This window comes from Oncorhynchus clarkii, chromosome 5 (assembly GCF_045791955.1).
Source record: "Oncorhynchus clarkii lewisi isolate Uvic-CL-2024 chromosome 5, UVic_Ocla_1.0, whole genome shotgun sequence".
In the NCBI taxonomy this organism is placed as follows: domain Eukaryota; kingdom Metazoa; phylum Chordata; class Actinopteri; order Salmoniformes; family Salmonidae; genus Oncorhynchus; species Oncorhynchus clarkii.
In genome coordinates, this window is record NC_092151.1 from 44,744,820 (window position 1) to 44,770,214 (window position 25,395).

Sequence of the window (25,395 nt, forward strand, 5' to 3'; positions counted from 1 at the left end):
AAGCTCAGTGAGGTTGGATGGAGAGCATTTGTGAACAGCAGTTTTCAGTTCTTTCCACAGATTCTCGATTGGATTCAGGTCTGGACTTTGACTTGGCCATTCTAACACCTGGTTATGTTTATTTTTGAACCATTCCATTGTAGATTTTGCTTTATGTTTTGGATCATTGTCTTGTTGGAAGACAAATCTCCGTCCCAGTCTCAGGTCTTTTGCAGACTCCATCAGGTTTTCTTCCAGAATGGTCCTGTATTTGGCTCCATCCATCTTCCCATCAATTTTAACCATCTTCCCTGTCCCTGCTGAAGAAAAGCAGGCCCAAACCGTGATGCTGCCACCACCATGTTTGACAGTGGGGATGGTGTGTTCAGCTGTGTTGCTTTTACGCCAAACATAACGTTTTGCATTGTTGCCAAAAAGTTCAATTTTGGTTTCATCTGACCAGAGCACCTTCTTCCACATGTTTGGTGTGTCTCCCAGGTGGCTTGTGGCAAACATTAAACAACACTTTTTATGGATATCTTTAAGAAATGGCTTTCTTCTTGGCACTCTTCCATAAAGGCCAGATTTGTGCAATATATGACTGAATGTTGTCCTATGGACAGAGTCTCCCACCTCAGCTGTAGATCTCTGCAGTTCATCCAGAGTGATCATGGGCCTCTTGGCTGCATCTCTGATCAGTCTTCTCCTTGGATGAGCTGAAAGTTTAGAGGGACGGCCAGGTCTTGGTAGATTTGCAGTGGCCTGATACTCCTTCCATTTCAATATTATCGCTTGCACAGTGCTTCTTGGGATGCTTAAAGCTTGGGAAATCTTTTTGTATCCAAATCCGGCTTTAAACTTCTTCACAACAGTATCTCAGACCTGCCTGGTGTGTTCCTTGTTCTTCATGATGCTCTCTGCGCTTTTAACGGAGCTCTGAGACTATCACAGTGCAGGTGCATTTATACGGAGACTTGATTACACACAGGTGGATTGTATTTATCATCATTAGTCATTTAAGTCAACATTGGATCATTCAGAGATCCTCACTGAACTTCTGGAGAGAGTTTGCTGCACTGAAAGTAAAGGGGCTGAATAATTTTGCACACCCAATTTTTCAGTTTTTGATTTGTTAAAAAAGTTTGAAATATCCAATAAATGTCGTTCCACTTCATGATTGTGTCCCACTTGTTGTTGATTCTTCACAAAAAAATACAGTTTTATATCTTTATGTTTGAATTCTGAAATGTGGCAAAAGGTCGCAAAGTTCAAGGGGGCCGAATACTTTCGCAAGGCACTGTAACTGGCCAAACTGTAATATAAATTATTTATTCACGCTTTATAGCCCTCCACACACACCCCACTGTGACGTGGCTCTCCGTAAGGGACACAGGGGTTTGTGTGTGACACACATCGGCCTCCTAGAAGTGTGTGTGTGTGTGTGTCTGTCCGTACGTACGTACGTGTGTGTGTGACACTGCGATCTCCTAGAAGTGTTTTCACCGCTCGACTATGAGCTGAGTTTGGAGATGATGCGTATTGTAAGAAGAGAAGCCAAACTGTGTGGATGCAGATGACTCAACCAGTGTAACAGTCATTCGTTTTATCAGTCATTCGTTTTATCTACAGTGCAGTGATGGGCTAAGGCCTAAGGGATCACCTAACGAGAGAGAGAATTCGGCTCAGCTCACACGCTGTAAACAGAGCCATATCTAGAATTATACTGTTTCATGTCGCCCAATAACTGAAAAGCTTTCTAGGACTCTAAAGCTGTATGTGTATGTCACTGATTTTCAATCCCTTGGTGTGTGTGTGTGTGTGTGTCTGTCTCTCTCTGTGTGTGCATGCTCTTGTTTATGCTCTGGTGTGTGTGTGTGTTTAAACGCCACAGGTCAGCAGGATACTGTACAGCTTCGCCACGGCCTTTAGGCGGTCCACCAAGAAGACGCTCCTCTCGGGCTTGGCTCCGCCCCTGACTCCAGACAGCGACGTCTTCACCTTCACCGTCAGCCTGGAGATCAAGGAGGATGATGGCAAAGGGACCTTTAGGTACGGTGCGTTGCAAACGCGCGATTCACGTTGCCGATCTGTACACAACAGCCACCTTCCTCCATCTCTAGGTGTGGTAGGGCTCAGAGGTCCGTCATGAACGGCATGGTATGTTATAACCATGTTAGAACATCAGTGTTATCCAACTGTACACCGGCGCTATCATCTGCATTGTCTATTTGTTGCACGTTTATACATAGTTCATTGCAGCCTTGTTCGGACATGCTTTCTCTACTGTGTGTTTATTAATGTCCTCTCTCTGAATGTGTTATATATGCAGATGATCTCTTTACCGCTCTCACGGTATGGTACATGTTCGAACATCACCCGGCCTCATCCTCAAGTGTATTTGTCGCCTATCTGAAAGGCCTCTTTTCCCCGTCTCGAAACACACATGAACTGAATTCGCTCCACTTCAATCTATGGCATTCAATCTCACTCTCAGAAAGAATGATGCCCCTTCAGTGCAGAAGGGAAGAGCGTAAATAGCTACAGGTGTCTTTTTATTTTTGAGCATTTATTTGAATTGTCGACACATGCTTCCTCTAATTTATCATCCCGAGGTGCAGAACAGCCTGTTCTCCTCCTCCACAGAAGCTTATTCACAAGCGGACTGCCACTGGCCCGGGCCGACGCCGACAGGCAGACACGTCCTCCTAGGAATCCGTCACAGTGCCGGAGATTAGACAGCCCTTTTCTGCTCACAGAGAGGACGTTGGGGTCCTCAGATTAGTCACTGACTCTCACATAGGGTGACTCTGGACATGTCCGCATGGAAACCAAGCGAGCGATCATGCGCTTCAGCAGAAGCAGAGAGGACCCGTTATCATCAGCTCTGTGTTGCGTTTCATTTTAGATGAGAGAGAGAACTTTAGCGTCTCACTCATGGCTGTTCTCCTAAGGCTTAGTCTCAACTGCGTAAACATCTGTCCTGTTCTTGTGTCCTCCCCTTCATGTGCAATTATTGGAAAAGACGTAACCGGTGAAAACAATATGGTGGAAGCTCATCAGTTCTTTCTGATCCGGGTGATTTAAGGAGAGGAGGCAAGGAAAGAACAGATCCTCAGACTTTAATAGGGATGGTTTCCAATTCCCACCAAACAAGTAACTTCCCGTAGCTCCTAAATGGCCAGATACTACACTCGTTGTTTAAAAAAACATTAAAAGCCATTGCTTATTTTTAGATGGGCATATTTCCTCCTCATTAAGCCATGGGCTGCTTATTTATGGAATGTTGAGATCTAAGCGCAGCATTCACACGCTAGCAGGGCCAAATAGGCAAGTCCTTAGGATGTTTTCTCCAGGAATTCCAGAACAGACTGGTGTAATCTACAGTACACAGCAAATATTGTAAAGATCAGAGTAGTGTCGTGGATGCGAAGTCTTGAAAATGACTTTAGAAACTTAAAAAAAAAATGTAATTAAAAAAAAATTGAAACTTGGACCGTCGTACTGTTCAGTCTCCCTCCCCTTATATGGTGTTTATTACCTCATTTCGGTTTTCGTTAGGCGTGTATTTCCCTTATATTATAATTTATTATAATTTTTTTCATTTTGTACATGTTTTTATCCAGAGCGCCTAAAGCATACATTTCATACTTTTTTTTCTTTCTCCGTACTGGTCCCCCGTGGGAATTGAACCCACAACCCTGGCATTGCAAGTGCCATGCTCTAGCCGCATGCCACAGTTTTTATTCTGCATTTATTTATGATCTCAGTAGCTCATAATTCCAGTGTGGTGGCTCTAACAGCATCCTCGAAGTGCCTTGAGTGCATGCTATGTATAAATAATTTGTAATTTGTGAAATATTTTTGGGAGGAGGATTTGTGTTTGGGGGAAAAAAAGAGTATGCTTTGATCAGGTTGACTGCTATTTCACTATTCAGAACAGAAACATTCTCAGTGCTTGCATAATCCCATTAGATCAATGAACTGCTTAAACAAATGCAAAGAGTGGTTTATTATCTCCATCGATATGGCATTACTGTATAAGTTCTCAGGGCAAGCGGTCTCCCGAGCCACTCTTTCACATTGACTGAAATCCCAGCCAAAGAATTTTTAGAGTAAGAGCTTTTTCTATGTTTCTATTTTTCCAGTGCTGTGGCGAAAGACAAAGACAAGAACAGCTTCAAGCTGCGTCCGGGAATGGACAAGAAGATCGTCATCTACGTTCAACAGACGTCTAATAAGGAGCTGGCCATAGAGAGGTAACGTGCACGCACGCACGCAAACACACACACACACACGAGTAGAGAGGCTGCGCAGACGTGACACAGTGTACGGTGCACAGACTGTATCGGACTGGGAGTCTTAGTCCCACCACCACGAGAGACTTCTCAGTCAGGACGTCTCTCAGCTATTCATAACAAGCTGTAATTCAGTTCTAATTGATAAACAACCACTGTTTAATGTCCGTCTGTTTCCGAGCTTAAGTGTCCCAGTCGGGCCATGAGAACGAGATGGATGTTTCTGTTCTGAGCCTGCTATTTCTCTACGGTTAATAATGTTGTTTTGACTTGCCGTCACCTTCACTTGAACCTCAGTTCCATTGCTTTTTGTTATTTCACTGTTCCTATACTGGGCCCGGATTGGAGAGCTCTGTTATCCTCTGTTATTCCATGCTCTGGTATGTCAAGGATATATCTAGCCTGATACTTTGGGGGGGGGGGTGACTTGTCTGATGCCTTCCACCTGGTTCCACTCTTATGACGTGTCTTTGTGTGTCTGTGAACGCCTGCTCGGTGTATGTGTTTTCTGTGTGTGTGTGTGTTCCAGGTGCTTCGGCCTCCTGCTGAGTCCAGGAAAGAACGTGAAGAACAGTGACATGCACCTGCTTGACCTGGAGTCGATGGGGAAGTCCTCTGATGGGAAGTCCTACATCATCACAGGGAGCTGGAATCCCAACACACCTCAGTTCCAGGCTGTTAACGAGGAGACACCCAAAGGTACAGCAGGCCAGACGGCCAACACGCAATGATATGTCCACAGGTTATGTGGTGCCACGTTAACATGGTATTCTTCCTGTCTGTGTATGATCAGGACTCTAAGGATGATGCCCCCCAGATGGTTCATAGCCGACCGTGGCTGTCTGGCTGATGTCATTTACATAGCTAACCACTGTTCCTGTTACAAATTCATATCTATGACCACAGCAACTGTATATGGGTTATATTGAGGATGGTTGTGTTCCAGATTAAGTTATTGTACAGGTCCACGACTTTAACGGTTAAATCGATGAGTGTTGTGTCAATTTACATGACCACAGCTGTAAGGTTTCTGGTAAGGCTTCTATTAATGGCAGTTAGGGGTTATTGTTCAACATATAAGTTAATGTATAACACTAATTAGGTGAGTGCTTATATTTTTCCTGTAAATGTACACGTCCACAGATATAGTAATGGCGGTTATGGGTCATGTCCAACAGATAAGTTCATGTACATGACGACGGCGGTGGACCTGGTGATCACTGAGGTGGAGGAGCCGGTTCGTTTCCTTCTGGAGACCAGGGTCAGAGTCTGCTCTCCCAACGAGAGGCTATTCTGGCCCTTCAGCAAACGCAACTACACCGAGACCTACTACCTGAAACTCAGACAGGTGAGACAGACCTTCTAGCTGAAACTCAGACAGGTGAGACAGACCTTCTAGCTGAAACTCAGACAGATGAGAGTGTCTAGCTGAAACTCCGACAGGTGAGACAGACCTTCTAGCTGAAACTCCGACAGGTGAGACAGACCTTCTAGCTGAAACTCAGACAGGTGAGAGTTTCTAGCTGAAACTCCGACAGGTGAGACAGACCTTCTAGCTGAAACTCAGACAGGTGAGAGCGTCTAGCTGCAACTCAGACAGGTGAGACAGACCTTCTAGCTGCAACTCAGACAGGTGAGACATACCTTCTACTTGAAACTCAGACATGTGAGACAGACATTCTACTTGAAACTCAGACATGTGAGACAGACATTCTACTTGAAACTCAGACATGTGAGACAGACATTCTACTTGAAACTCAGACATGTGAGACAGACATTCTAGCTGAAACTCAGAGATGTGAGACAGACATTCTAGCTGAAACTCAGACATGTGAGAGCGTCTAGCTGCAACTCAGACAGGTGAGACAGACCTTCTAGCTGCAACTCAGACAGGTGAGACAGACCTTCTAGCTGCAACTCAGACAGGTGAGAGTTTCTAGCTGCAACTCCGACAGGTGAGACAGACCTTCTAGCTGAAACTCAGACAGGTGAGAGCGTCTAGCTGCAACTCAGACAGGTGAGACAGACCTTCTAGCTGCAACTCAGACAGGTGAGACATACCTTCTACTTGAAACTCAGACATGTGAGACAGACATTCTACTTGAAACTCAGACATGTGAGACAGACATTCTACTTGAAACTCAGACATGTGAGACAGACATTCTAGCTGAAACTCAGAGATGTGAGACAGACATTCTAGCTGAAACTCAGACATGTGAGAGCGTCTAGCTGCAACTCAGACAGGTGAGACAGACCTTCTAGCTGCAACTCAGACAGGTGAGACAGACCTTCTAGCTGCAACTCAGACAGGTGAGAGTTTCTAGCTGCAACTCAGACAGGTGAGACAGACATTCTACTTGACACTCAAGTAGAATGTGTGAGAGCACATGTGAGAGCGTCTAGCTGAATCTCAGACAGGTGAGACGACATTCTACCTGAACTCAGACAGGTGAGAGCATCTAGCTGAAACTCATACAGGCGAGACAGACATTCTACTTGAAACTCAGACAGGTGAGAGCATCTAGCTGAAACTCAGACAGGTGAGACATACCTCCTAGCTGAAACTCAGACAGGTGAGACCTCCTAGCTGAAACTCAGACAGGTGGGATAGACCTTCTAGCTGAAACTCAGAAAGGTGAGACCTTCTAGCTGAAACTCAGACAGGTGAGACAGATACCATGGAAGACCAAACACTTAAACATTATGGGCATCTCCCGGTTTCCCTGAAAATCTCAATGGAGAACCAACACTGAACATACTTTTTAGTCTAGACTTAATTTGTGTTAACCCAACATGAATTGTGAGAGGGCTTTTTTTTTAGTTTCTTGAACAATGTAACTGCTAGTCAATGTGGTCACCTATTGTCTTGACCCTGTATGCAACACCATTCCTTTCCTCCCTTCCCAGATGTAGCGTAACAGTATCAATGACACGAATCCAATGCTTTTTGATCCATGACAGGAAGTGTGCATGTGACTCTATACCCTGCTTCCTCCAGATGGAGCGTAAGAGTAACAACGATACCCTGTACGAGGTGCTGAGCCTGGAGAGTGAGTCAGAGAGGGAGAGGAAGAAAACCACAGCCAGCCCCAACATCCTGCAGTCTTCCTCCCACGGCTCCATGGTGCCATCGCCTCCCGAGGATGATGAGGAGGAAGGTGACTGTCTGAGCAACCCAAATTTTACATTGTATTCAACCGTAATTTAACCAGGAAGTCCAATTGAGGTCAGAAGAGCTCTCTTCCCCTACATTTACATTTGAGTCATTTAGTAGACGCTCTTATTCACGAGAGTGACTTACTAAAGTAGGTAAAACAACCACACATCATTGCAAGTGTGTCCTTAAAAAATCTGCTAAATCTGCTAAATCTGTGGTAGTAAGAATAAAGGATAGTTGTTGTTGCCTTCCTGTCTCTATAGGCCCATCCTAAATGAACCCCTAGCCTCTACCCCCGGCCTATGTACTGTTCAATTCCTCTACCCTCTAGACACTTGTCGAGTTCTGAGAGGATTAGACAGGTGTATCCAATCCTCTCAAATCCACACAACTGAACCCCCCCCCCCAAACAAAAACAAAAACAGCACCATTTTTTGGTTACAAAATAGTTTTGCTACAATGTGCCCTAGTGAACAGGAAATGGTCGGTTTGGGATTGGGTCGTAGTCTCTCCCTGTCTGTTTGTTCCTTATTCCTCTCCCTGTACAGTATGTATTATGCCATTCTTGATGTGTGACAGCTAGGTCTATTTGTCTGTCTCAATGCCCCCCCCCCCCGCTGTGTTTGTCTGCTGTCTAGCCAGCCTGTTATGTGCCATAGTTTAGTCTCTCGGCATGGCTGATTGTGTGTTTACCAGTCTAGTAAGTCGCTATACATACATTGTTTATGTACTTTAGCCCAGGTCAACTACTTTGATATGTCAACCCTTCAAGTCTCTGAATGCATCCCAAATGCCACCCTATTCCCTATAAAGTGCACTACGTTTGACCACAGCCCTGATCAGAAGTAGTGCACTGTCCTGGGAACAGGGTGCCATTTGGGACACGCCCTGTGTCGCAGAGCTCATGTTTATTTTTGTAAGGTGGACAATAAAGTGGTTTTAAATTCTCTTCTGTCAGACAATGACGAGCCGTTGCTGAGTGGCTCGGGAGACGTGTCAAAGGAGTGTGCTGAGAAGATCCTGGAGACCTGGGGAGACCTGCTGTCCAAATGGTGAGTCAGGGAGGAGATCTCATCTCACAGATCATACTTTACATTACTCTGCTCCCCCTCAACCTTACATACCCACTTTACTGCAGGTTGATCAGGAATATCATACCTTGCCTTCGTGTAGATCATCCAATGTATTTTGTACTTCTTATCTTAATTTAGCTCAACATTCAGTGGTGTTATAGAAAATTGAAACCATAAACAAACGAAGGTAAAAGATGAGGTGATTTTGAACTTTATTTTACCTTACAAGACCTTACCACCAGCTGTACCAGTCTGGCACCACCAGGCAGCAGGCTCTTTGCTCAGTGAACGATCTGTGCTGAGAAAGCAGCTACCACTGAGCTGCCGTTTAGTTAGTGTGCCTGAAGATGCCGGTGAGCCTTCAGAGCTGAGCTCCCTGCCTGGCTGGCCAGGCTGCCAGGAGAAAGATTGATGTGGTGGTGGGCTTTTGATTTTCCTGTTGACCAGTCAGCGTAGGCATGGAGGGAGGCATGTCAGGGAGAGAGATGAGGGGACTTACTGCTGGCACAGTGATAGAGTGGCCCTCTAGCTGAGTTACAACCCAAATTACGGCCTTCTTTACAATGTTCCTTGTAGGTCAGGAGTCTTTTATAATGTACCGTGGTCTGATTCTTCATAATCTTTCTTTGACAGAATTTTTTTGTGTGGAAAATTCACATTTATCTCTGGTAATCATGATGATAAGAAAAGCAAACTAACACCTAGTGCTTGTAAAATATAGGCTTATCCTTCATACATACGGAGTTGCTATTGCTTATACTAAGAATGGACACACGCACACCCACACACACACACTCAAATCCACACACACTCATATCCTCACACACACACACACACACTCCTAATTTGAAAACGCATTCATGGGTGGTGGGAAATTATGTCGATATTTTAATCTCTGGAAGTGGCAAGGAAAAGAAAGAGGTGTATGTGTGTGTTGTCACATCCAGATAACCAGCTTATTAAGATTATTTCCCGTTCCCTTTACTCTTTATTGTTCTCAATCAAAACCTTGTGATGAATTGAATTAACAAGTCCAGAAATTGAATTAGAGACGCTCACTATCCTCTGTCTTCTGCTGTGACGGTCACATCTGTAGTTCCCCATTCGCTCTGTTCCCTTTCAACCCAGACTTCAGACCGGAGGGAGGGAAGAGGGAGGGAGCACATTTAGCTTTCTTCTATGTCTAATACAGCACAAACAAGGTGTTTTTTGTTTGCCTCACAAATCCTTTAATGCTTTGCCGTTAAAGGACAATTGCGCCACTTTATAACCAATTATTATGCTGTTAGTATATATGCAATAATGCAAGATTTTATACACATTCTGATGTTTTATAGTTTTGTTAATCATGCTGCACAATTCCATTTTAAAGATGCTGTATTGCCCTCGTCTACAGCATACTATGATTCCCAGAGTACATTTTGTCTCCCATGATGCAATGCTCTGCCTAGTTAGCCTACAGTTATCTTAGCTAGCTGGCTATCAAGCCCAGACAAAGCTTAGTTTAAATAATTGCTTATCATAAGTTATGAGTGGATTCCACATTACTTTTGGGTTGTAAATATATTAGAATGCTTGCCTGACTGTCATGCTGAATATATGTTCACGGCATTGTCACCAATCAACTGCAAATACAATCTTTCTTTTTTTTATGTAGATGCTAACTAGCTATGCTAACCATAACATTGTTGATGTATCTAGTTAGAATGCTAGCTAGCCTGACTGCTACATCCAAAATAATATAATTTGCAACAATAACAGCTGAGTTTCGTCTTAGCAACTGTTAGAAGAACACAACATTTATTATGAAATTGACATGCAAGTCATTACGCAATCCTAGTCTCTCAGCCTGTATCTTTGGATGGCACAGCAAATAACCAAATAATCTTACCTTGTTAGCCAGCTAGATAGATTATTTTATCTCATGACAGCCAACAATAGAACGAAACTAAATGTAGCTAGCATACGAGTCCAATGTTTGATGGCCACATTGTTTACATCAAAAGTTAGCTTTTGTGCTATCAACCTCTCTCTCCTCCCTCACCAATCTGTCTCTCCTAGCTCTTCGTCTGCTTCCTTCAAAACACAACTATATTTTATCCAGGTGTATTGGCCTCTTAGTTTCAATCAAGAAACATACTAGGAATACAAGCATTTTGCTACACTCCGCAATAACATCTGCTAACTATGCGTATGCAACCAATCCAATTAGATTTTGCGATTGGATTTTACTGTCGTTTTAATGAACCGCTAGCTTGTGCTAGGCATGTATCTTCGACGTTACGAGACCTAGCTAGTGGTTTGTTACATGTAGTAACGCTAGATTATAATGCAAATGCTAGTGCTGTCACTTTGTGGTGCTAATGTTGAACTGCATATTAATTGCATAACATGCCGCAAACCAATTGCAACTTGATTTCAAGCAACTTGTATTTTGAAATGAAATAAAATCAACCTTTAAAATATTCCTTTCTGCACACTCTCGTGATAGTGATATTTGCTGATAATGTCTCTCTCCTGCGCATGTTATCTTTAAGGCCTACTTTCATTAAAAGGGCTTGCTCTAATCCATTTCATGACAGCATATACAGTAGCTGTAGAAGTAAAATCTGGAATCCTTCAACATGGTTAGCCTCATTAATTGCCTAATGAAAAATGTAAAAAAAACACACGGAAACACACGGATCTTGCCAGTATTACTGTATCTCTGATGTGTGAGTGCTTTTCCTATTTGTAATAGTATCATTTCCCATTGGAGAAGAAGGTAACAGGGGAGGGACCTCTCCTCCAATACAGTTGCAATATAATACAGGTGAGGAGATAGGATGTGAGTAATCAAGGAATGACAAAGTGAGAAAAGGACTTAGTAGCTATCATGTGGTAAGGTTACCCCCGAGACCTAAAGTGACGTTATCCTAGCCCCACTAAGATCATGGTTTTGGTTGGGTAATATACGCTGTTTTGTGGGTAGGAAGTGCTGCTGTTGACAGGGGTTGCATTCTAGGTCAGCCATACAGGGATTGATACACCCACACCAATGATCAAGGACATCAGCTGTAGGACATCTGTGCAGTATCACCAAACTAAATGAGAGTGACAACAAAATAAAACAAATAGGGAATGTTCCATGACCAAATAATACACTATACAGTCATTGCCAAAAGTTTTGAGAATGACAGAAATATTAATTTCCACAAAGTTTGCTGCTTCAGTTTCTTTAGATATTTTTGTCAGATGTTACTATGGAATACTGAAGTATAATTACAAGCATTTCATAAGTGTCAAAGGCTTGTATTGGCAATTACATGAAGTTGATGTAAAGAGTCAATGTTTGCAGTGTTGACCCTTCTTTTTCAAGACCTCTGCAATCTTGCCTGGCATGCCGTCAATTAACTTCTGGGCCACATCCTGACTGATGGCAGCCCATTCTTGCATAATCAATGCTTGGAGTTTGTCAGAATTTGTATTTTTTTGTCCACCCCCCTCTTGAGGATTGACCACAAGTTCTCAATGGGTTTAAGGTCTGGGGAGTTTCCTGCCATGGACCCAAAATATCAATGTTTTGTTCCCCGAGCCACTTAGTTATCACTTTTGCCTTATAGCAAGGTGCACCACCATGCTGGAAAAGGCATTGTTTGTCACCAAACTGTTCCTGGATGGTTGGGAGAAGTTGCTCTCGGAGGATGTGTTAGTATCATTCTTTATTCATGCTGTGTTCTTAAGCAAAATTGTGAGTGAGCCCACTCCCTTGGCTGAGAAGCAACCTCACACATGAATGGGCTCCGGATGCTTTACTGTTGGCATGACACAGGACTGATGGTAGTGCTCACCTTGTCTTCTCTGGACAAGTTTTTTTTCTGGATGCCCCAAACAATCGGAAAGGGGATTCATCAGAGAAAATTACTTTACCCCGGTCCTCAGCAGTCCAATCCCTGTACCTTTTGCAGAATATCAGTCTGTCCCTGATGTTTTTCCTGGAGATAAGTGGCTTCTCTGCTGCCCTTCTTGACACCAGGCCAACCTCCAAAAGTCTTTGCCTCACTGTGCGTGCAGATGCACTCACACCTGCCTGCTGCCATTCCTGAGCAAGCTCTGTACTGGTGTTGCCCCGATCCTGCAGCTGAATCAACTTTAGGAGACGGTCCTGGCGCTTGCTGGACTTTCTTGGGCGCCCTGAAAACCTGCCTTCACAACATTTGAACCGCTCTCCTTGAAGTTCTTGATGATCCGATAAATGGATGATTTAGGTGCAATCTTACTGGCAGCAATATCCTTGCCTGTGAAGCCCTTTTTGTGCAAAGCAATGATGACGGCACGTGTTTCCTTGCAGGTAACCATGGTTGACAGAGGAACAACAATGATTCCAAGCACCACCCTCCTTTTGAAGTTTCCAGTCTGTTATTCGACCTCCATCAGCATGACAGAGTGATCTCCAGCCTTGTCCTCTTCAACACTCACACCTGTGTTAACGAGAGAATCACTGACATGATGTCAGCTGGTCCTTTTGTGGCAGGGCTGAAATGCAGTGGAAATGTTTTTGGGGGATTCAGTTAATTTGCATGGCAAAGAGGGACTTTGCAATTAGTCTGATCACTCTTCATAACATTCTGGAGTATATGCAAATTGCCATCATGCAAACTGAGGCAGCAGACTTTGTGAAAAATAATATTTGTGTCATTCTCAAAACTTTTGGCCACGACTGTACATAAATCAAAGAATCAACACTTTATTTCATATAATATAAAGAACACCTATATCAATGGTTAGTTGGTTTAGACATGAATCTAACTTCAAAACAAGAGATGATTGAACAGTTAAATGAATAGTGTCTAATACAAATAATAAACCAAATGTCAGGGCTGGGCTGGAACAGAAACCTGCACACCCAGTAGCTAGATCTCTAGGAACAGGGTTGGCCATGCATTTTCTAGGTCTATGCATTGTTCCTTTTAACAGTAAAACTAGACTAAGTTAGCTAGCTAGTGGTTTTCAGCCGCATCACAACATCTGTTGTTTTTGAACAGCACCAGATGTTCTTTGGGGTTCCAGGGTTCACTTCGGTCCATCCTCAAAAAGCCGTTAAAAAGGTGCTACTTGATCAAATCAAATGTATTTGTCACATGCACTAACATCTGCTAACCATGTGTAAGTGTAGCGAAATGCTTGTGCTTCTAGTTCCGACCATGCAGTTACATCTAACACGTAATATAACCTAACAATTTCACAACAACTACCTTACAAGTGTAAAGGAATGAATACGAATATGTACATCAAATATATAAATGAGTGATGGCCGAATGGCATAGGCAAGATGCAGTAGATGGTATAGAGTACAGTATATACATATGAGATGAGTAATGTAGACCTCCACATGTCACATTATATGAAGTGGCATTATGATACATTACATCAAGATGGCAAGATGCCTGAAAAGGGCACAATGGCTGCTGGAGCTGCAACTTCGGTCGGTGATGGTGGGAGTGGTTTTGGCCGAATAGAATCATTCTATAGGTTTTTTGAGTGCCTATTTAAAATATTTAGAGATGTTATTAGACAAAAACAACCAGAGCAACATATGGCATGCAGTTCCAATATGATCTGAAAATTAGGGATGGGTTTAGTCGAAAGTTTACTTACACTTGGGTTGGAGTCATTAAAACTGTTTTTTCAACCACTCCACAAATATCTTGTTAACAAACTACAGTTTTGGCAGGTCGGTTAGGACATCTACTTTGCATGACACAAGTCATTTTTCCAACAATTGTTTACAGACAAATGTATCACGATTCAAGTGGGTCAAAAGTTTACATACACTAAGTTGACTGTGCCTTTAAACAGCTTGGAAAAGTCCAGAAAATGATGTCATGGCTTTAGAAGCTTCTGATAGGCTAATTGACATAATTTGAGTCAATTGGATGTGTACCTGTGGATGTATTTCAAGGCCTACCTTCAGACTCATTGCCTCTTTGCTTGACATCATGGGAAAATCAAAATAAATCAGCAAAGACCTTAGAAAGAAAATTGTAGACCTCCGCATGTCTGGCTCATCCTTGGGAGACATTTCCAAACGCCTAAAGGTACCACGTTCATCTGTACAAAAAATAGTATGCAAGTATAAACACCATGGGACCACGCAGCCGTCATACTGCTCAGGAAGGAGACGCGATCTGTCTCCTAGAGATGAACGTACTTTGGTGCGAAAAGTGCAAATCAATCCCAGAACAACAGCAAATTACCTTGTGAAGATGCTGGAGGAAACAGGTACAAAAGAGTCTATATCCACAGTAGAACGAGTCCTATAGCGTCATAGGCCCGCTCAGCAAGAAAGAAGCCACTGCTCCAAATCCGCCATAAAAAGCCAGACAACAGTTTGCAACTGCACATGGGGACAAAGATCGTACTTTTTGGAGAAATGTCCTTTGGTCTGATGAAACAAAAATATAACTGTTTGTCCATAATGACCATCGTTATGTTTGGAGGAAAAGGGGGGAGGCTTGCAAGCCGAAGAACACCATCCCAACCGTGAAGCACGGGGGTGGCAGCATCATGTTGTGGGGGGTACTTTGCTACAGGAGGGACTGGTGCACTTCACAAAATAGATGGCATCATGAGGGAGGAAAATGATGTGGATATATTGAAGCAACATTTCAAGACATCAGTCTGGAAGTTAAAGCTTGGTTGCAAATGGGTCTTCCAAATGTACGATGACCCCAAGCATACTTCCAAAGTTATGGCGAAATGGCTTAAGGACAACAAATTCAAGGTATTGGAGTGGCCATTACAAAGCCCTGACCTCAACCCTATAGAAAATTTGTGGGCAGAACTGAAAAAGCGTGTGCGAGCAAGGAAGCCTACTAACCTGACTCAGTTACACTAGCTCTGTCAGAAGGAATGGGCCAAAATTCACCCAACTTATTGTGGGAAGCTTGTGGAAGGCTACCCAAAACGTTTGACCCAAGTTAAACAATTGAAAGGCAATGTTACCAAATACTAATTGAGTGTATGTAAACTTCTGACCCACTGGGAATGTGATGAAAGAAATAAAAGCTGAACTAAATCCTTCTCTCTACTGTTATTTTGACATTTCACATTCTTAAAATAAAGTGGTGATCCTAATTGACCTAAGACATGGAATTTTTACTTCGATTAAATGTCAGGAATGGTGAAAAACTGAGTTTAAATGTATTTTGCTAAGGTGTATGTAAACTTCCGACTTCAACTGTAGATAACTGAAAATGACTGTCCATTTCCTATATTAGTAATCTCAGGGATCCTACTTAAAACCTTACAGAGAAGCAATACCCAGTTCGGCTCATCACTAAACAGTTTATATGAATGAAATCATAAAATTACACTAAAACTGTGTAGAACATTGCTAAATACTTTGTAATAACAACCCAAATGGTGTAAGTGTCCTTTAAAGTGTCTCTTCAGAATGGCTCTGCTGACTGAAATAAAATGGCTATGTTTAAGAAATCTGCTTTCATTCTAACTGGCAAAGGGTGGTCAATTAGGTAATGCAAATGTCACTGTGGTGTGTTGTGCGACTCGATGCAGTCCTCTGGGAGTCAGTGGGAGACTTTTTTTTTTTGTATGGCCAACCCCCTGAGGACTGAAGCTGGTTTCACTTACATCACACTCAAAGTACACCCAGTCTTGTTTCAAGTGTTTTATCGGAGAAGAAAATAAATGCCACGTTGCAATGCATAACCAACTAAGTACCTCGGGACAAATAAACAATAAGACGAAACAACTGAATGAGAGTGGGGGGCGATTTAATCTGGAATGTTCTTTAGCCTTCTTAGGGGTGTGTGGTGTGGAACCTGATTACTATATTGCCTGGCATTGTGACTGTAATTCCTGCCAGCTGCCGAGGCCTCTGGCAAGAGCCAGGGGTAGACTCTGTCTCTCGGTCTGTCCTGATCAAAGAGAGCCTCACCTTTCTCTCTCTTGCCCCCCCCCCCTCCCCTTCTCTATCTGGCTCCTCAGGACACACATCTCTCTCTCCTCTGCCCATTAGATACGAAAACTACACCCTCATCAACCACCTACCTCCTGATCATTTCAGCTGGATATAGTACGTAACAGACACGGATAACTTGTGGGTCTGTGTATACAGGGCCTCCAGAAAGTATTAATACCCCTTCCCTTATTCCACATTTTGTTGTGTTACAGCCTGAATTCCAAATTGGTTAAATAAATACAACATTCGCCCATGTACACACAATACCCCATAATGCCAAGAGTGTACAAAGCTGTCATCAAGGCCAAAGGGTGGTTACCTTGAAGAATCTCAAATATAAAATATACTTTTCTGGTTAATACATGATTCCAAATGTGTTATTTTTGTATGTGTTATTTCAGAATAACGCCTTCACTATTATTCTACAATGTAGAATAAAAAAATAAAAAATAAAGTAAACCCTTGAATGAGTAGGTGTGTCCAAACCTTTGACTGGTACTGTAAGTTATGCTGACATTTTGTGACGTTTTTGTTTGTTTTGGACTTCGAGCATACACATTCTTTTTTTCTAGAGGTAAGCCAAAGTCGGTAGCTGGTCTACACTCCTTCGTCGGTGATTGGTCAACAGTCTGTGCCTGTATTTATTTGTCATGCTAGTGAGGGCCGAGAATCCACTCTCACATGGGTACGTGGTTGCAAAGGGCATCAGTGTCTTAACAGCGTGATTTGCCAAGGCAGGATACTCTGAGCGCAGCCCAATCCAGAAATCTGACAGTGGCTTCTGATTAAATTCAATTTTCACAGAACCGCTTGTTGCAATTTCAATGAGGCTCTCTTGTTCAGATATTGGTAAGTGGACTGGAGGCAGGGCATGAAAGGGATAACGAATCCAGTTGTTTGTGTCGTCCGTTTCGGGAAAGTACCTGCGTAATTGCGCACCCAGCTCACTCAGTGCTTCGCTATATCGCATTTGACATTGTCAGTAAGCTTCAGTTCATTTGCACACAAAAAAATCATCCAATGAGGGCCTGTGTTGTCCTTGTTTTTTTTATACCCCTTTTTCACCCCAATTGTTTAGTAGCTACTACCTTGTCTCATCTCTACAACTCCCGTACGGTCTCGGGAGAGACGAAGGTTGAAAGTCATGTCCTCCGATACACAACCCAACCAAGCCGCACTGCTTCTTAACACAGCGCCATCCAACCCGGAAGCCAGCCGCACCAATGTGTCGGAGGAAACACCGTGCACCTGGCAACCTTGGTTAGCGCGCACTGCGCACGGCCCGCCACAGGAGTCGCTGGTGCGCGATGAGACAGGGATTTCCCTACCGGCCAAACCCTCCCTAACCCGGACGACGCTGGGCCAATTGTGCGTCGCCCCACGGACCTCCCGGTCGCGGCCGGTTACGACAGAGCCTGGGCGTGAACCCAGAGTCTCTGGTGGCACAGCTGGCACTGCAGCCCTTAACCACAGCGCCACCCGGGAGGCCTGTGTTGTCCTTGTTAATGCAGACAGAGAAGAGCTCCAACTTCTTAATCATAGCCTCAATGTTACGCCGCACATTGAATATAGTTGCGGAGAGTCCCTGTAATCCTAGATTCAGATCATTCAGGTGAGAAAAAAACATCACCCAGATATGTGAGAAACCCGTCCTTGTGCAAGCGGTCAGACAAGTGAAAATGATGGTCCGTATAGAAAACTTGACTCTCAGTTCAAAAAAACGTGTCACTACTTTGCCCTTTGATAACCAGCGCACTTCTGTATGTTGTAAAAGCGTTACATGGTCGCTGCTGATATCATTGCATAATGCAGAAAATACATGAGTGTTCAGAGGCCTTGCTTTAACAAAGTTAACCATTTTCACTGTAGTGTCCAAAACTTATTTCAAGCTGTCAGGCATTCCCTTGGCAGCAAGAGCCTCTCGGCGGATGCTGCAGTGTACCCAAGTGGCGTCGAGAGCAACTGCTTGCACACGCGTTACCACTCCACTATGCCTCCTTGTCATGGCTTTTACGCCATCAGTACAGATACCAACACATCTTGACCACCAAAGTCCATTTGATGTCACAAAGCTGTTCAGTACTTAAAATATATCCTCTCCTGTTGTTCTGGTTTTCGAGCAAACGTTAGTGGAATTCCTGCGAGACAGTAATGGTTAATGTGATTGGATATTCATTATTTGACTAGGCTTCCTCTATTTGACATTGTGTTGTTATTTCGCTGAAAACTAGATGGTTTAATTTGATTTTTGGCGATGAAACGAGGCTATTCATGCGAGAGAAAAAACATCACCCAAATGTATAGCCCTGTTGGAAAATCTAAATGGACTGTTTGAAAATGTGAATCACATTTTTATTTGGCGTACCCCTGACGGCATTGCGCGTACCCACAGTTTGGGAATAGCCGGCCTAGCCGAACGAACTAAAGCATGCTGACGCCTTTAAGGCATACGCATGCTTCCCAGCCGAAACAGTTTGGAAGAATTTGTGAATATATATTGTGACAACATTTTGTGATGTTTTGGCTGTTGGGGGAAACATTTTTTCTCGAGGCAAGCCGAAGTCTACGCCTTTGTTGTCGTAGACTCTTTATCATTCATTGAGAGGACTTGCTTTCATGCACATTTATTAATTGAGAAATACTGCACCAAACGTCTTAGTTAGATGTAAAATTAATTTTTATTATACAGATTTCTTGAGTTATATTAGATTAATTTTTTAATCTAATTATTTTTTATTTTGAGGAAGTGAGTATTGGCCATAGCCATAGCGTCTACAAACGGTACTATTGCCATTTTTTAAAATTGTTTTTCAAGCGAAGGTCTTTTAAGGGATTATGCGAACATACTCGTTCGGCTTCGGCTAGGCATCATCAACTAAAGCATGCTGATGCCTTTATCCCCACACCAGTGGGCCACTAGTGTTTTATGTCAATGTAAGCTTCAGTGGTAGTGTTTTACTAACACTAAAGCCTTGTGGCGAGCAGAATCAACAACCTCTGCGCCACTCAAGACGGTTGCTTTGTGAGAAGGACTCTTTACAAGTCTGCTCGCCACAAGTCGTTCACAGTTAGCCCTTGTTACAGTAAATGCCAGCTAAAACGTACCAAGGCCCTAGCCTTGACTTCAAATTCGAACAGGTCCGCGGGGGGCCATGGCCCAGTGAGGCGCAGGTGCCGGCCCGCGTAGAGGGAAACAGAAAAGTCTGAGCCTGTTGTGTAAGAAAACTGGGGTAAATCTTTGTTGGAAATGCGGCATTAGTGGGGAAAATGCAAAACTGACCGAAGATTAGTGTCTAGGGGCAACTTCACCCTACACCTGTTACATAATTCTGATCGTTATGATAACCTGTCTCTCTCCCTCCCTCTGTCCCCAGGCACCTGAACTTGTCGGTGCGTCCCAAGCAGCTCCCGGCGTTGGTACGTAGTGGCGTACCAGAGGCCCTCAGGGGAGAGGTATGGCAGCTCCTGGCCGGTTGCCATAACAATGACCACCAGGTAGAGGAGTACCGCACCCTCATCACCAAGGTAGGCCTGACCCCTGAGCACTTACCTAACCTGACCCAGAGATACTGTGTATATAATGACGAGATGGTCTTGTCTCCGTCCTAACAATGGCAGTCGTTGTCCCACAGGCAGAAAGGAAGGTCTGCTTATCGCTCTATTTCCAAATGGACAGATTTTTATAGGAGTGGAACCCCCCCTTCTACCTGACCCCATTCACATTGTGACCCCTGACCTCTTACCTAACCTGAGGTTAATGGCATAGCTTACTGATTGTTTGAGTTGTTCAGTTTGAGCAAGGTGAGGTACAGAATCACTCATCTTGATCACGATAAGCTATTTTAGTTTCAAACCTGGTGATTTGTAGATCAGTGATTCTGCGCATTCCCGACTGCCATGCAACTTCGTCGATCTCAAAACACTCAGTGTCAGTGGCAATGGGATTTGTAGCCCATTATGTAACTGACTCATGTGGATGACTCGTGGTAAACCTTCGTCGTGAACCTGTGTATTTACATTTCAACATGTTTTACATCATTATTGGAACTTGGGCACAGAAGTGTCCAGAGTGTTATTGAAAATGTTCCCACAGCGTTGGGAACATGGGTCTGTAGATCGGAGGCCTTGATAGGCCTGTCTAAGAAGTGCTGGGTGGTGACACTGGAATCTTCTCGGTAAAAAAAGTGTTTTGTTTGAGAGACTATGTTTATGTATTGTCAGAGAGAGAGAGTTTGCGCCCATGCGTGTGGGTGTACGTACAAGGGTGTGCTTATGAGCATCATAGTCTGTGTTACCGTTGTTTGAGGTGGTGTGAGAAGAGAGGCAGGAGGCCGGGGAAGTGATAGCTGCTTTTCTATCAAGTCACATCAAACAGGGATGCCCAGCTCAGCCTGGTTTGACCATGTCCCTAATATTTCAGGCCTGTACAACCAAGGCCACAGCCCTGTAGACTTGTTGAACCCCCCCCCCCCGCCCAAAAACGTTTTGATCCAAATTGTATTGCCAGATTACTTTGATTTTCTCTTTTAATGTTTTATTTATTGAAGAGGTCTCTAGATTTTCCATCATGTGTTTGATACGATAGAATTGAAAGTAGAACAGTTTTTTCCTAAAAGGGATTCAATTTAGACATCTGAATGTAATTTTGTGGAAACGAAAAACAGATTTTGTTTTACAAGATAGAAAGAATGTTGGACGGCCAGCTCTAAATCATTTAAGTCATGTGACTCGATCACCAGCTCAACAGTGTCATTCTCACCAGTTCAACAGGGTCATTCTCACGAGCTCGACAGGGTCATTCTCACACGCTCGACAAGGTCATTCTCACAAGTTCAACAGGGTCATTCTCACGAGCTCGATAGGTGACTATTCATCATATTCAATGGACTACTGGTGGAATATAGCTTGTGTACAATGATAATGTGGTATAACTGCTGATGCTTGATACCGTAGGATTGTTGTCATTCCTGTCACCTTCGTGATATTCCACTGGGAGGTTAAAAGAGCTGGGACGATAAACCGACTGTACTTACCGCAGCCATATTGCTTATGTCGTTCATTATGATAAGTAGCCTATACTCGAGAAACGTGAAGTTTAAAATTAATTACGTTTGCCAGTATGGGTTATTGTTAATGGGACAATTGATGGCTTCAACCATCAAACTAGACGTAGTAGTTTAAAGTAGAGAACGACCAATATGGATTTTTTTTTAAGAGCCAATACCGATTTTTATTTTGGGGGGGTCAAGGAGGCCGAAGGCCGATATTTTAGGCGTATATTCAAAATCATGAAATTTGAACATTTTGATACATTTCCCAGAGATAATGCAATATCATTTTTTTGATCAAACAATTCATTTGACTTTGGTAAAAAAAAACAATCTAAATATATAACATAATGGTAATAATTGTATTTGAATGGTAAATCTCTATTGATTAAACTGGGTAAATCAAGATGTAAGCCTAGGCCTATTCACAATACAGGTGAATGCATATTCAATAGGAGTGTGTGCATGCATTGGGTTATTGAGCTTGTTTTGGCTGATCGGTGGAGTCTATGGTGCTACAGATGACAAACAAATCCATTTGGGAATTATTAGCCTACTGATCAACAACGTTTGCATAGAAGCATCACTCCAGCATGTCATGCCTGTATGGAAGGACATCATGTAGGCACTGCTGTTAGTTTGAGAATGTAAAATAACAAACTATTCAATGCAAATGGTTCCAATGTAACATCACGATTTGTTATCACGGATGCTTATCAAACTAGTATTTTTTTGTCATTTTTCGTGATCGGGATAATTAATTTAAATTTAAAAAAACTCTAAACCACTCTGTTGCAAGGACACAATTCGAAACAACTCTATTGGCTAGTTCATCTGTCAGGAAATGGCCGGGTTGTAACTTGATCCTACTGCTATGATTGGATGCAGCAAGGCAAAGCCAATCGAGTCGGTCGTACTCTAGTTTTAAGGATAGAAGAAAAAACACTGGTACACATTGTCATAAACGTCTTGTTCTGTTTATTGTTATCGTATCAATTCAGGCATTTTATCGCAACATGGGTTTTGTGGCCCACTTACTGTAAAGTCATTTTGTGACTGCTGATGTAAAAAAAGGACTTGAAACATCAGTTTGACTGATAATGGATTGATTGAATGATTGCCTGAAGACCGCCTTGTTCATAGAAATGGTTGACCATTTTGTGTCCTCACATTACACATATGGGCAGATGAAGGAATCGAAAAGAAACCTATCTTAAATCATCTAAGACGATAAAGTCTCTTAAGTGGAAGATGAAGGCTCACTTACATATCTCCCACTGTGACGGTCTCTGATACTTAACAAGCCGTTTAACGTAATTATGTCCCCCCCCCTCCACTAATTCTTCAATGTCCTATTTCTTCTTTAATGTGATTTCTATGTTATGTGACTGCTGGTCAGCCCCTCATTAGGGGTTTGCCCTTTGGCGCTTGATGGGGCTTAGCTGCGCTGCAAACTCTTCACTCATACTGTAGTAGTTTAGTAGTCATTTAGTTTATTAGGATCCAGTGTGTGAGCGGAGTTGAGCGATAGGAATTCCCCGGTATCCTTTTCAACCGCTCCACTAAAAACTGCTCTGCACTCACATAAAAAAGAAAATGACGCTCCAAATTCGCTCCATTCATTAATATCACAATTTAACCAACGCCCATCAATTTTTTTTGTGTGACTACCTGGACCTACCATTTGGTTTTGAAGTATTGACACCAAACCATATGATTTGAATGAAAAGCATTTCATAAACATGAAAAGGTAAGAAGCTCTCATCATTTCAAATCGGCTACATATTAAACGGCATATAAACATCGTAGTAAACATCGTAAAACACTCTAAATAGGTCCGGAGCCAGTCAGGGAGCCTAAGAAGTAACGGAAGGAATTATTTAGGCTACATTATTTCAATCATTTTAAGGCCATATCCCACAAATAAATACATTGTGAAGCGTTTGCGAGTGCAACACACAAGGCTGGTAGGGAGTTAGGGGCATTAAGTGCTCAGCATTTAAACAGCATTTAGTTGTATTAAATCATTCTAGTTTATAAATTGTGCATATAGGCTGTGACTTACTTAGAATTAAATACACATTAAAAAACAAATGCCTTATTAGGCTCAGTCTACAGTGCCTTCGGGAAACACGAGTTTGGTCAGAGTCTGTGGCCTCAGGCTGATGGTTGTGATGGTGCCTGGAGAGCAGGGCAGCAGCGGGGAATATCCTCTCCAGCTTGCAGAGCCACTAGGGATGCTAAACACTCTTTTGGCCACTCTTGCCAGGCTGGGCAGGAATGCAGAGATGAATATTTGTTTCTATAGGTAGGCATAAAGGATTTTTAGGAAAAATCAACCAATCAAGCTCCTTGGAAGTTGGAATATACCAGGCCTATTGGGCCAAGATCCATGATGGCCTATTGTATAGATAATATAACATAAATGAAAGACACTGTTAAGAGATCAGATTTCTTGTTTCTTTTAGCATGTGCACGTAGTAAGTACACCGTCATGCTTTCGGGATATGTGTATTTTCAGATTCCACAATGATTATTTAGTTGTGGACACTACATCCACACATTCCCTCTATTGCTCTTGGTCCTCATCTTTGTATCTTTGATTTTGCAACTGCGTTATCAGTTTCTTTATGAAAATATTTATGGAACTCCATGGCAGTAGCTATAAAGCAAGGGGCTATAGCAGCACACAAGTAGACTACAAATTCATGCTGGGCTCAGGCACTCCCTGAGCTCGTGAAGTGAGCGCTATTGGAGCAAAAATGGAGCGGGCAAAAAGGCTCCGTCCTTTGGGAATCTCGCTCCACGCTCCAGTCAAATTAGGCACGTTCCGCTCCTCGCTCCAGCTCCACTCACATGCTGTTACGATCCCCATTAGCTACTGCACATGCAGCAGCTACTCTTCATGGGGTCCACATGAATACATGACAGAGTACAGAACAGTAATAGACAAGAACAACATAACAAATAAGTTATGTGTAGGAAATATGTATGTGCATATTCTTATAAATAGTACGGTTAAATTAGATCTTTAGAAAAAAGTAGAGGTACTGTGATGCAATGTTTGTTCTTATGTCGTTTTTTTTTAAAAGCTAGACTTTCTGCCTGAGTAACCGCGATGACATGGCTCTATACATAACTAGCGCCGCGTTAAATCTGTTCTTGGTTTGGGTACCGTGAAGAAACCCATGGTGTCTGGTGGGGTTAGGTATGTCTATTTTGAAGTGCATGCTAAGAGATTATACGAGTGGTTAGACATTTTCGACGCACAAATGTTTCTTAAAAAGACGAGGAGAGAGGTAGTCAACTTCTCCTCAACCATCAGACTATTGTGCATGTTGTTGATAGTTCTGTGTGTGCAGTTAAGGGCAAGGTGAGCTGCTTGATTTTGAGCCAGCTGCAACTTTGCCAGGTCTTTCTTTGCTGCACCTGACCACATTACAGGACAGTAATCAAGATGGGACAAGATCAAAGCCTGAACAACTAGTACAGTTGATCTTCTTGCCAAGCGCAGAGCATCTTGCATACCTCTCCCTATCTTCACAACGACTTTGTCAATATGACCTGACCATGATAACTGACCATCCAATGTTATTCCTAGGAGTTCAGCTTCTTCGTCTTGTTCAATGGTCACACCCTTTACGGACTGCTCCAGTTGAGGTTTAGGTCGACGATCATGTTTTGAACCAAATACAATGCCTTTGGTTTCAGATGTATTTAAGACCAGTTTATTGTAATTACCCATTCTATAATAACGAGATGCTCATGCCTCCGCCCTAACAGTGGGAGTCGTCCCAAGGGTGGGAAGGCAGGCTGCAAGCTTAGATCCACAGTAAGCCCATAGAAATGCATTGGGCTTATTTTGGACATATTTTGGCAA

At 42.9% G+C, this 25,395-nt stretch overlaps 1 protein-coding gene across 2 annotated transcripts in view; it reads left to right on the plus strand.

Moving 5' to 3' along the window:
- LOC139408905 (rab GTPase-activating protein 1) overlaps positions 1 to 25,395 on the plus strand; it is a 131,205-nt gene that overhangs the window by 34,253 nt on the left and 71,557 nt on the right. For both annotated transcript variants that reach the window (XM_071153348.1, XM_071153349.1), the window contains 7 exons: positions 1,871 to 2,028; positions 4,125 to 4,235; positions 4,804 to 4,973; positions 5,453 to 5,622; positions 7,273 to 7,432; positions 8,390 to 8,483; positions 19,842 to 19,992. In XM_071153348.1, coding sequence (XP_071009449.1) covers positions 1,871 to 2,028; positions 4,125 to 4,235; positions 4,804 to 4,973; positions 5,453 to 5,622; positions 7,273 to 7,432; positions 8,390 to 8,483; positions 19,842 to 19,992 — 1,014 coding nt within the window. The remainder of the gene's footprint in view (positions 1 to 1,870; positions 2,029 to 4,124; positions 4,236 to 4,803; positions 4,974 to 5,452; positions 5,623 to 7,272; positions 7,433 to 8,389; positions 8,484 to 19,841; positions 19,993 to 25,395) is intronic.